Here is a 12,828-nt window from a genome sequence, read left to right as displayed (position 1 = left end):
ATTGATTGACAAAAACCATTCCACAATACAGAAGATCATTAATCGGTACAGATATGAAGGAACAATCGAAAATAAACCTGAAAGAGGAAGGAAAAGGATCCTGAGTTCGCAAGATGAGCGTTTTATATTGCGACAAATTAAAGGAAACCCTAAAAGAAGTGTTGCACAAGTACGTCAGGAGGTCGAGGAAAGAATACATCGGACGACATCCAATGAAACAATACGAAGAGTACTTCGGAACAACAATTTTCATAGTAGAATTGCATGTAAGAAACCCTTCATTTCCAAACGAAATCGTCTTAAAAGATTGGAATTTGCCAAAAAATATGTTAATTGTGATGAATCATTTTGAAACAACGTAATATTTTCCGATGAGACCAAAATCAATTTATTTGGCTCTGATGGTCGTCAAATTGTTTGGAGAAAGCCTTCAAAACAGAGCACACCGTTCCTACTGTAAAACACAGAGGTGGTAGTGTACTATTGTGGGGTTGTATGGGAACTGAAGGAACTGGGACTTTGGAATTCATCGACGGCATTACGAATAAGGAGAGATACCTGGAAATTAAAAAAAATAATTTGCGTCGTTCAGCTGAAAAATTAAAAATGCCTCGATGTTACCACTTTCACCAAGACAACGATCCCAAATACACTGAGGCTATAGTTAAGCAGTGGCTAATATACAACGTTCCTCGATTAGTAAACCCACCTCCACAATCACCAGATATCAATCCCATAGAAAATTTGTGGATGGATATGAAAAGGACCCTTAAAAAAAAACAATCTTCAAATATCTTCCAACTCAAGCAAGATATTATTGATGTATGGGAAAACATCCCTTCTTCCGTTACGACAAATTTGGTAGCATTTATGCCAGATCGTCTAAAGGCCGTAATTGATGCTAAGGGATTTGCAACCCATTGTTAAACAAAATTATCTTTAGAAATTCATTATTATTAAGCGATGTATCTTTAATTTTGTGTCATCGTATTTTGCTTTGATTTCATAAAATATTTAAAACAAAATGTTAAATTGATTTTTTGCAATTTCTTTTTTTACTATACTGTTGTTGGAGTTCTATCAATTATACAGGGAGAGTCGGGAGGAGCGTGCCAAACTTCAGGAGCGTGTTGCACATGAAAAATAAATTTTAAAAAACTCAAATGTTGTTATCCGATTTTCGTTTGTTTACAAGTTATAGCGTAAATAAAATTAAAACATAAAATTTAAAAAATTTATAAATTTCATAAGAAATTCCATAAATTAACGTTTGGATATCATAGTAAATGTTCAAAAATATTGCCATTAACTTCTAAACATTTTCGGCCTCGTCTATGAAGAGCATTCGTCGCGTTCCTGATTGTTTCATGTCTTTCTTTAATAGCAGCTGCAGCATTTCTAATGCGTTGAATTAGTGCATCTTGAACGTCCACTTTTACTCTGTACACTTCAGTTTTAAACCAACCCCACAAACAATAGTCTAGTGGTGTGAGGTCTGGAGACCTTGGAGGCCAACTAATAGGGCCAGCACGACCAACCCAACGTTCAGGAAAGGTACGTTTATGGTAAATAGAATCCTAGTTAAGAAATTTTATTTACGCTATAACTTGTAAACAAACGAAAATCGGATAACAACATTTAAGTTTTTTTACATTTACTTTTCATGTACAACACGCTCCTCCCGACTCACCCCGTATAGAGAGAGATGTGTTATTCCGAAAGCTGTTTAAATTGAAAAAATAGACCTTTATTTGACAAAATCAGAGGTGTATACTCAATTGTGTGAGTAACTCTAGGTCCTATTTTAAAAACTGGCAGTTTATGCGCCGCAATTTTTTGGGACACCCTATGCCGTTGTGACTAATTAAAACTTACCTTCGTTAGTCTCGCAGGCATACATCCCTATAATTGATTTCTTTGCGAAATCAAACATAAACTCGTGGGACATTTAAATCTGAAATTAGAATTTTCCGAACAAAATTCTTCAGAAATTGCAAACAAACTGTGTTCCAGGATCCCTATTAATGCATAATTTATAAACCCGCCGTGCGACAGGAAAATACGGAGAGGAAGCGAAGGACAGTAATGTGGCACTCCCAAAAAAAGTCATTAATAAATGAAAAGAGGATAAATTCCAATTTCAGTTTCACTAGTCCTGTTCACTGTGAATTGTGACTTGATAATCGAAATATTTAATAAGTTTGTTTAGGAACGGCATGTTTGCGCTGCACGCGGATAAAGGTGAAATCCCGCGGTTCGGCGTTATGAAAAAGTCTGAAATGAAAGTGATAAATAACAAAAACTAGTTCTCGTGAGTAGTAGCGGATTTCATGGCTAAATACGAGACCGTGTTCTAGCACATTCCTTGGGCGTCACGTGTACGTGTGTGTGCTGCAAAAAAATGGTTGTCGCGCCCATCTTTTTAATGCACTGAACAGACCGATAAATTATCTCCTCAAATAAAAACTCTTTCGGGCCCCAAAAAAAGGTTTCCGTGTCCGAATTGTCAGCTTTTAGCACCAAATTTTTCGAGCGGAAACATTACGCGAGGCTTCATTAATGTCGCGCTGCATGCGAATCGTTTGCCATTCATATACCTCGCACTAGAGGATTATTATCCCGGCTTAATTACATCTAGTTACGCTTACAAAAAAAAAAAAAAAACACATAGATGCGGAAAAAATTAGTCCTATTTTCACATATTAACTGATGTGGAATTGGCGTTTGCACCGTTCAAATTAAGCTTGGGGCTACGAGGGAGCCAGTTTAAGGGCCGAAAAAGCGGCCTGGCCCAATTTTTTTTTGCAGAGTTATCCAGCATAAGCGCCGGCTATAAAACCGACACGCGACATATCGGATTCGGAGGTCACGCTTTTTTAAGTCCTCTAGCCTGTGAGATATAGTTATATGACCACTTACCCCGTTATATGTTATTTTTATGACGCACCTCGTAGATGCACCTCCAGTGATAACTCAGCCGATGAATATTACACTGACTTTCAAAAAAACCGCAACGCCAAGAAGAACGCACTGTATGTATTTGAAATTTTGGTATGATTTTGGACTTGTAAAGAGAAAAAAATGATAAAAATTTCAAGTTCGTATTTTAATGCGATATGAAGTTTTTCTTTACTTTTTTATCTGTGACGAGCGTTCTTTTTGCAAATTTTTTTACAGGCGGATAGCGATAAAGGTACTATCGTTAGTACCATATTGAATGTGTGGTAGGGCAAAATGCCTCGTGTGCGCCAAAATGCAGTTAACTCCCTTCGAAAGGGGAAGAATTGTTGGTGCGCATGAGGCAGGTTTACCTTTCCGCGAAATTGCACGTAGATTGGATCGAAACGCATCAACAGTGCTAAGAGCTTGGAGAGATTGGTCTAACGAAGGGTCAGTAAATCGTCATCGTGGTAGTGGCCGTCCAAGAATGACGCGAAGACCGGCGACTTCGTCGTTCAGCGACAGGCGCCCCGTTTGAAACAATCCCGTCTCTTGGTGCTAACTGGGTAGCCACCCTAAATCGAAGGGTGGAATCCCTTGGTACGATGTATCGCAGAATTCGAAGTTTTGGACTAAATTCATATCGTCCTATGCGTCGGCTTCCATTATCACGAAACCACAGGGTGGCCCGACTGGAGTGGTGTCGTCTGAGAGTGCAATGGGTGGATGAGTGGAGAAGAATCGTGTTCAGTGACGAGAGCCGATTTTGTTTATGGCGATCTGATGGACGGTCACGTGTTGGAAGGCGCAGAGGAGAGCGATTAAATTTGAACTTTATGGAAAGGCGTCATTCTGGTTTAACACCAGGTGTCATGGTTTGGGGGTGCCATCCAGTATGGTAATCGGTCTCCTCTTGTTTTCATTTACGATAGACTGAACGCTCAGAGGTACATTAATAGCGTCTTAGAATCGGTTCTTGTACCATACATGCACGACCATCCCGGAAGTACATTTCAACAGGATAATGCGCGACCACATGTAGCCAACGATACTTTGAGGTATTTGGAAGCTGAAAATTTGGATACTTTGCCTTGGCCAACTCGGTCTCCAGATTTGTCCCCAATAGAGCACGTATGGAATATGATGGGTCAGAGACTTCAACGTTTAGCTCGCCCTCCAGAGACCACAGATGAACTCCGCGAGCAGGTGCAGATTGCCTGGGATACAACACCACAGGAAGACATTGACAATTTAATTTTGAGCATGCCACGTCGCTTACAGGAATGTATTAATCTAAGAGGAGATACCGCCCATTATTAAATTATTATTAAATTTCTTCGCTTATTGACAATAATTTTCTTTTGATATTTTAATCGTTTTTACCTATTACCGGACCCAACGTAATGCCAGAATTTCAAACGTGTACGATCAGTTCTTCTTGGTGCTGTGGTTTTTTTGAAAGTCAGTGTATTATACAAACTGAGTCAGTTTATACTGGCAGAACTCAGGTCTTCCATATAGTACCTTATTTTAAATTCGGTAAGTCATGTAAACATATACCGGTAAACGCTTCGTGTTTAAGATACAGGGTGTGAAAGAATGGATTTTTTTGCGTTTCCCACGTAGCTTCTACAGTTTTTGAGATAATCCATTAAAATTTTTACTATTTGTTACCTATGATGATTGACAAGTTTTGACGTGTCCAGACGACTTAAAAACGTTCACGGTGATAATTTTTCGGTAGTTAGACCCCCTTTTACCTTCCAGAACTTTTTATGGTGCACCAGCCACTAGTTAATCTCAAAAATGTGGATTCCCCGTTGAACTTAAAAACTTGTTAGTCCTTTGCAGTTCTGTCGTATCTGTAACTATTTTCGAGTAATTTGATGTGATGATAAAGTCTGTGAAAGGACATATGATTGTCGAACATTCAAAATCGGTTTAGCGTTAACGAATGGGTGGGAATTTTTGAAAATCGTTTGTTCGGGCCCTATTTTTTACCAGGAAGAGTCAACTCGCAAAATTGCTTAGAGTTTCTAGAAACCGAGTATACTAATATGTGGTACGATGTTTCTCTAAACTTAAAGCGGCAAGCTTGGTTTCGGTTAAATGACTATTGAGCTCATTTTGGAAGAAATAGGAGGGCTTCATTAAACTTCAATTATCCAGAGCGATAGAATGGATGTCGTATGGCCCCCACGTTCTCCGGATCTATCATCATTGGATTTTTTTCTGTGGATCTTTCTTAAAGGAAAAGTATATGCAACTTCTGTTCAAGACGTTAAAAATCTTAGAGGGCGTATAAGACGGGTCTGCGAAGAGATTAAAGTTTATCACTTAGTTTCAGTAAAGAGGTCAATTGAGACGCGATGCCGATTATGTATTCAGCAAATGAGTCGCATTTTGAAGATTTAATTTAAAAATAAAATAGTTCCGGGTTATTCATAAAGTACTAATGCCTAACTTATTATTACACGCTTTCATGCAAAAATGTTCGGTAATTTTGATGCTTTTACCTTCGAAATTTTTTTTTCATAAAATTTTTTTTTCAGGGACTTTCCCAAATTGCTCGAAAATGATTGGAGATGCGATAAAACTGCAAACGACTAAAAAGTCTCTATATTGAACGTAGACCTATATTTTTGAAAGTAAACAGTCAATTGCGCAGCACAAAAAATTTCTTGACGGTTCCAATCGGCCTTAATGCCGAAAAAATATCACCGTCAGGTTTTTAAATCGTCTACACGCGTCAAAACTTGTAGGCCATTATAGGTAACAAATGGTAAAAATTTGAATAAATTATATCAATAACTGTAGAACCTGCGTGAGAAATGAAAACAAAATCTAAACTTTAACACTACGTATCTCAAAAACGAAGCGTTTGCCGACATGTTTATATAACTTACTGAACTCGAAATAAGGTACTGTATCGAATACCTGAATCCTGCTAGTATGAACTGACTCATCCTGTATGAGGCGAAGCATCACCCGCATAATCAGTTCATTAGTTCTCTTGCTGCTTCGTGAGTAATTGATACAATCTCGCTAACTTTTTTTGAAATAAAAGTCTTAAAAAATGGATTTTGTATTAATTAATATAAAATTGTATTTCATTGAAATGGCGCATTGGCAAGAGAATCGTTCTAAGAGTTCAACACTTACATGTTAACACTTGTGTTCCCTTTTTCTGTTAATAATTCCAATGCAATTTTCCAGTCTGGCTAAAATACGAGTGGCCTCATGCCGAATCACAGCGGCGTAGATAAATTATCTTTCTAGTTCCAATTTGTGTAAGAATGAATTTTGATAATTGAATTTTCTTTGCAATATTTTGCACTGAGTCAACCTCGGCACGCCTCCACGTTTCATTAAATTTCGTTGACAATTTCTGCAGCTATGTGGACTAAAATGAATTGGTTTTGTAACATACTTCAATGACGTAGATTGATGTTCTTTCGGGTAAAAAATTTCACAAATAATTCATTTCGAAAATTGAGTATCTCCCATATTTCTCCTATTGAATCAGGCCTCAACATCTTTTTTGCCGTTGTATGGTAAGAAAAGGATCTTCCGCAGCAACATGGAGAAAAAAGAGACATTTTTGTGTGAAAGTTCAGTGAAGCAGAGGGATTTTTTCTCATGCTAGAAATTTTTTCGAGTTTTTGTGAAGTTAATCAGCATAAAACACAAATATAAAACAGATATGAGTAATTTGAAAAATCTTTAGACAACGAGATAGTTCATCGAAATGGTGTTCAAAGCGGCGTAGTTGTCCTTGTTTCACTCGCGTGCTTTCCCTTTGAGCGTCATAGAAATGGTAAAACCTACTGAAACTTTTTCCATTTGAGTGAAGTTTTCACTATAAAATACGATTTGAAACAAAACATTGTACACGAAAGTAAACAAAAATTTCAATATTAACAATGTCCCCGATGAAAACTGAATGGGGATTTATTGATGTTTGTTTTGCTTTACTATTGACTTACACGGGAGGGTAATTTTCCGAAAAGAAGTATTTGCATGTTTAGGATTTAATAAATGCTTGCATCAGAACTGGAAAAAGCTATATTGATCGAAATTCGTTTTACAGGCTCACGTCGACGGGAGGGTGAACGTGCTATGTCTGGTATGTAACTGAATGAACACCACAACCACCGCAATGGAGACCGAAGAGCTTATAAAACTCGTAGATGGGATCTATAAGGTAAGTTAATTAATAGCAAAGCCCCACAACTACTGTATAGTTTACTGTAATCCCATATAGTTGGTTTAGCGGGGAATGTTGGATGGTAATTCGATAAGTCTGTGCATATCGGATATCGGTCGTAACAACTGTTCTATCGGGTATTGTCGCGTCGAAAAAGTTATTCTGAATTATATTCTCTTCGTTTCTGAACCAGAAATTTGCCTAATCAAAACATCCCCAAAAGCCGCACGTACTCCCCGTTAATTATTTTTCCTCTTCCCGAAAGGTCACAATGGTTGTTCACGCTTAAATTTAATTTAACCAATAACATTTTGCTTAATAATGAATGCTAATGAGCGACCTTAGAAGAAGTGAAAGGCTGATGGAAAATATTAGAGTTGAGCCATAAGAAATTGGTTCTAAACTGAGCCGAGACGATCAACTGTTTTTGATCAGAAATCCGGGCATTTCCTGCTGGCAATAATTAGACCTAATAAGAGCTGAAAGGGAGATTAATGGTCGCGGTTCTCACGACCTTGATCTGTGCTAATAATAACGCGACGAATATGTACAGCCGAGGTTTTTTTGCCTTAGATTTCGAAGCAGTCGCCATTAATAACTCGTTATCTCTTCAGGACACAATAGGCCCTCCTCCATCTCTGTGGTAATCGTTTCGGACCTCTTGACGACCCGCCCTTTATTTTAACGGTCTTATCTTAATGGGCCTCGCTAAGACGCCGGCTACGTTAACAAACGGCTGCCATTTTTTTTCCAGCACCAGTGGGAGGACGTTTGGGGTTTTAGACAAATTTCACTTTTAATCGGCTGCACCGCAGAACATCTTAAGCATCAGCACGAAAGCGTGGACAGGGCGTCTAATTGTGAGATGTGGGAGAAAAACAGTGGGGGAGATGGGCAAAACTCGGAGTTCGGCAAAACACCCCGCATACGCGAAACCAAGATGGCGTCGCCTTACGACGATAAGTGAACGCCCTGTATAGTTTTAAATTGCGACTTCGGTTTGCTCTTTGCGGTCGCATTTGGAGAGGTAATAAATAATAATGGCATCTTTGTGTTTCGACGTCCTGAGCCGAATTTAACCCTAACACCTACGATAATGCGTGCCCCACATATCCCTAAAGTTCTATTATTTAGAATAATCTAGACGAGGGTTTTTTATGGCTCCATTATTTCGACAGTGTTATCTTGACAAGCGCAGCTTATTTTGCCGGAAGAGAACTAAAGCTAGCATTACAAATAACCGTCATTTTTCTTCGAGACGACTGTGTTAGCAGAGCCAAAGATTAACTTTTCCTCATTTCCTCGCCTATAAGCGCACGTATAAAGGGAGTATGTAAAGGGCCTTTCGCGAGCGAGTAAGTTTATGTACAGGAAAATTAAAATCATTAGTCTTGTTTGTTTACCCTTTACGAGAACTTTTTGCCACGGCTAAAGGCCTGTCCACTTTACCAGCTACTTAACTTGGCGGACATTTATCCCGGAAAAATCTCCGGGAAAATTAATGGATAGAAAAAGCGGGTTGCAACCTGTTGAACGACGCGGAAAAACCACGTCTGATTATTTCACGGGTTGTTAGAGCGGCACACTTTGTTAGAGCGAAGGTTTTCTCTTCATAAACGGTGGACATCGGAATTTTTTTTAAACCACACATGCTGTAAACCTAGAAAGAGCGATTATTTCCCGTGCCCCAGATCGGATAAACTATCGAATAGCCAGCGCTAAATTGATTAAGAAACCGTTAAGACCGCGTAATTTGATTTATAAAGCAAGAAACCGTAGAATCGCCCTGTAGGCCTGAATTGGACCAGTCCGAAAGCTCTTTCCAAGGAAATTCTGTCGGGAATAATCTCTATTAAAGCTTTAATGGGGATGTGCATGACCTGATTACTGCCGCTTCTAGTTTAGAGAATTTTGCAATCGTATTGTCTTTTCGATTTGTGTAAGCGGCTCACGGAGCAATTAGAGTGTTTCAGTTTTAACCCTCGATGCACGAGTTTCCCCCTCAGTTTGCAATTCCGAGAATCTCATTTCGTAACAGTAAATAACGAGGTGCAAATAAAGTTATTTGCACTTTTCAAGAAACCCGAACTGTGCGGTTACAAAACGCCGGTTCTCGGATTCCGGCGTGTTTAGCAAGATGCAAATTGATACCGCACTATTTAAATTCCGCGCATATAATTCAGTGCAAACTGGTACGAGGATTTTCATACTTTGTCGCAGCTGAAACTGAACCAGTTTGAGCAATGCATTTACATGCAGTCAGACGCGAAGTGGCGAAACCGCAGCTGAAACTGTACGAGTTTCGAGGAAAAAGGAGGACGGAGAAGGAAATATTTGCGATGCACATGCATTTAAATTAATGTTTGTTCATGAGGAAGAGCCGTTCTGTTTTGTCGCTGATACAACAGGAATTAATTTAATCCAGTTGGAAGGTGCGCTTAATTAGATTACGTTTGTGCGTATGTCGAATGTATGAAGCCATTGGAGACGCTCCTAAAAGGGGGTAGACGCTCACTAACCACCACACTTCGGGTTACTTAACATTGAAAAGGGGAACCATTACAATGGATGCGGCATTTTATGCTCGTCCTGGCGCCGCTTTTATCTTAATGAAAAAGGCTCAGTCTATTGATGGATTGAAGGACCACTTTCTTGCCCTTGATATATTAATTACCGTAATGCGAGCAGGCGTCCATTTCGCTTTCTGTGCAATTTCAAGGCGGCAATTAATCTGATTTGATCATAACCAGTCAGAAATTGTGGTCTGTCCATTGCCTTAATGGAAAAAGTGACCAAACCCTTCTTGAGGTTATGAAGTTATTAAGTAACTCGGGCAGTTGCCCGATAATCGACGCACGTAGGTTTTTTTTTTGTTTTTTTGAGAAACGGTTGAGGTACCTGATGAGTATCTGCTGGTTCTTATTTCATGCTTCGGGCACCAGGCGGCGCCGAAAGAAAACGTCGTCTGTAATTGGGAGCAGAACGTGAAACTTGGGAGTTTTTCCCTCTGGGTGATACATACATCTAAACTAAATGCAACATTCGTCTTTCTGAGAGAAGTTGGCTGAAAATGAGTTGCATGTCAGGGGACATATCAATACAAAATGGGGAAGTTACAGTTTTTCAAACATTCGAGTTTTTTGGCACAGACTCGCAGCCATGTCGAATCTGAGAGTGGCGATGGCTTTTTACGAAGGGTCGTTGCGGGCGATAGACCTCTCGATATGACACTCATTTCCATCGAGCTTTTTCCAAAAAATCGCATCCCACTATCGATTTTAACGCACTTGACACCCAGTCCGGGAAAAATGGCCACTAATAATTTTTCGCCCCTCGACACTTGTAGGGAAATTCCCCTTGTACGGAAATTCTGAAAAAACCGTGCTAATCTCCAAGAATAATCTGCGTAGGAAATTAAACGACTGGGACGCAATCCAAACACTATTTTAAAAATTTGCACAACCGAGTATTTGCAGGGTCGCGGACGGTGCTTGAGCAGAAAGAATTTATAACAAGCCTGAAGATTGAGCAAATACTTTTTGAATGAATAATTTCCGAACCCCTGAGGGATAAATATTTGCCGAGGCGCTTGATTAAAATTCGTGAAGGTGTCGGAAGAGGGAGGAGTGTTTACAAGACAGCGGCCGGTTACGCAACGACTTACCATCAGACAAATTGCGAGCAATCATCTCTGGGAAATTAAGATGCTATCGCTCGTTTATAATTTGTAAGGGGCACCTTGTACGGCACTCACTTCCTTTCCGTTACAAGATGTTCCGCGGTAATTTAATTACCAGACCTGCCACTTGCGTTTCACCCAAACAAAATCAATCAAATCGAACCGATAAAGGAGTAGTAAAAGCAATCAAGCATCCTTTATTAATAACAAATGACGTGAAATTTCGTTTGTTTTGCTCGATAGGTTATGGAGGCCAATTCTTGAAAGAAAAGTGGCAATTAAGCTCGAATACTTCATACAAGTTTGGAACATAAAATGGCTTGTTATGTGCAACTTTTGCCTTCTTGCAGTTGCCTAACAGTAGATGCATTGAGGCTCTAGTTACGCCTGAGGAGAACGTCTGATGCATACATCTTTCAGTCAATGATTCGCTGGATTTATTAGGCTATAACTAATTAATTTCTGCGTAAGCCTTGTTACGTGACTATGAATAATGCAAACTGTTGTTTCGTCATTTTCGATAATACGGTTTTTGTTATGGTTGTATAATATCGACGATTAGGTCTCTCGTTAATTCCGACTCCAACGACTCTTAATGGCCACTTATGCAGTTGTACTTGCAATTTTCCAGGCATATGTCCCCTTGAACGTCCTTTACGTAATTCGCAGCCCTAAATAATTACCCGCAATTGAATCGTTCTTAGCAATTAGCCAGCGAAGCCAGGTGGTAAAAATACATCTCCCTGAAACATTGCTGCTATAAATTCCATTTGAAACTACCTGAAATCCCAAATGTTTGTTTTCTTTTTTGCCATTAATTTCGGCAATTTCATTAACTCTAAATGCTGTATACGTGGATGGGAGCGAGCCATATTTCTTCGGCCCGAACGCCCGTATATTTTGCGCCTGCATTGTTATACATAGAGCTGCAGCGTTTCGTCTGAATACGTAAGAAACGAGAACCGCAGCTTTTTAATGCTTTATATAGATATAAGAGTTTGGGACGTGACAAGGAATGTACAAGCAATTTCAACTTCACAAAATATACACTCAGTGTACCATAAAGTCGGCCTTAAATTGACTAAAATTGCAGCCTACCGTCAGGAAAACCTCTTTGTTCCAGACATCAGGGGCGTGGCAAAATGATACGGTCTAGATCTATGTAAAGGCATTTAAAACCTGTATAGAAAATTCTTTGCTTGTTCGGCGCGCCGATGATATCGGTGCGCCGATATTTTACATACCATCCAAAGATTGGCATGTAAAATCTGAACTCCGACAGTGGGGTCCAAGCAATCAAGAGCGCACAATACCATAGCCGCCAACAGAGTCTTAATTTAAAATGAAAGTTGCGCCACTGGTTTAAGTAATGTTCGAAACTCCATTGAGTCGCCTACAAAATTTCAACCTTATGCGCCAATTTTTCGCAAATCAAGCCCGTGGAGAAATCGAAGAAATCTGTAGTATTTTGCGAATTCCAAGACGCAAAACCGTACAGGGTGCATCAACTAAATTAACCGATGTAAATTTAAGGACATAAGGGTGTATACATTTCCTAAGAAACGCCCCGTATAACGCGACTGCCATCGAGACAATATTAGAAAAACGCCGACAGTGATCCCTTACCGTTTGCAGAGACACCGAACGTGAATTAGTGTGGTCACTGTGATATTCCAAACGATTTTTTTTCGGGGCGTGGCGTTTGAAATCGAAATTCACTTGTAACATAATGTAGGTCTAGACTTACACAGTGGGGGCATGGTCGTGTATATACCCATATACAGGGTGAGTCTTAAGTAATGGGACACAGAGCAACGATGGATTTATGACATAAAAATAATGCAACATAGCTAAATTTATGTTATACCAAAAGTTGAAAATAACTGAGATACAGGGTGCCAAAGTTGAAAAATTAAATCAAATTTTCTTTAAAATCTCTGGAACAGTTCGGGCTAATTTCACGAAATTTCTGATATAGGGGTTTTTGGAGATGATCAATTCA

At 39.3% G+C, this 12,828-nt stretch overlaps 2 protein-coding genes across 5 annotated transcripts in view; one reads left to right on the top strand and one right to left on the bottom strand.

Annotated features, from left to right (window-relative positions):
* Nucleotides 1–12,828, bottom strand: part of LOC136339063 (ionotropic receptor 75a-like) — a 72,195-nt gene that overhangs the window by 33,759 nt on the left and 25,608 nt on the right. The gene's annotated exons all lie outside the window — the stretch shown is intronic.
* Nucleotides 1–12,828, top strand: part of IRSp53 (Insulin receptor substrate 53 kDa) — a 53,323-nt gene that overhangs the window by 16,506 nt on the left and 23,989 nt on the right. For all 4 annotated transcript variants that reach the window (XM_066282010.1, XM_066282009.1, XM_066282007.1 and 1 more), the window contains one exon: nt 7,031–7,144. In XM_066282010.1, coding sequence (XP_066138107.1) covers nt 7,079–7,144 — 66 coding nt within the window. In that variant the 5' untranslated portion in view covers nt 7,031–7,078. The remainder of the gene's footprint in view (nt 1–7,030; nt 7,145–12,828) is intronic.

Source organism: Euwallacea fornicatus, chromosome 5 (genome assembly GCF_040115645.1).
Source record: "Euwallacea fornicatus isolate EFF26 chromosome 5, ASM4011564v1, whole genome shotgun sequence".
Taxonomy (NCBI): Eukaryota; Metazoa; Arthropoda; class Insecta; order Coleoptera; family Curculionidae; genus Euwallacea; species Euwallacea fornicatus.
This window is presented reverse-complemented; position numbering and strand designations above follow the sequence as displayed.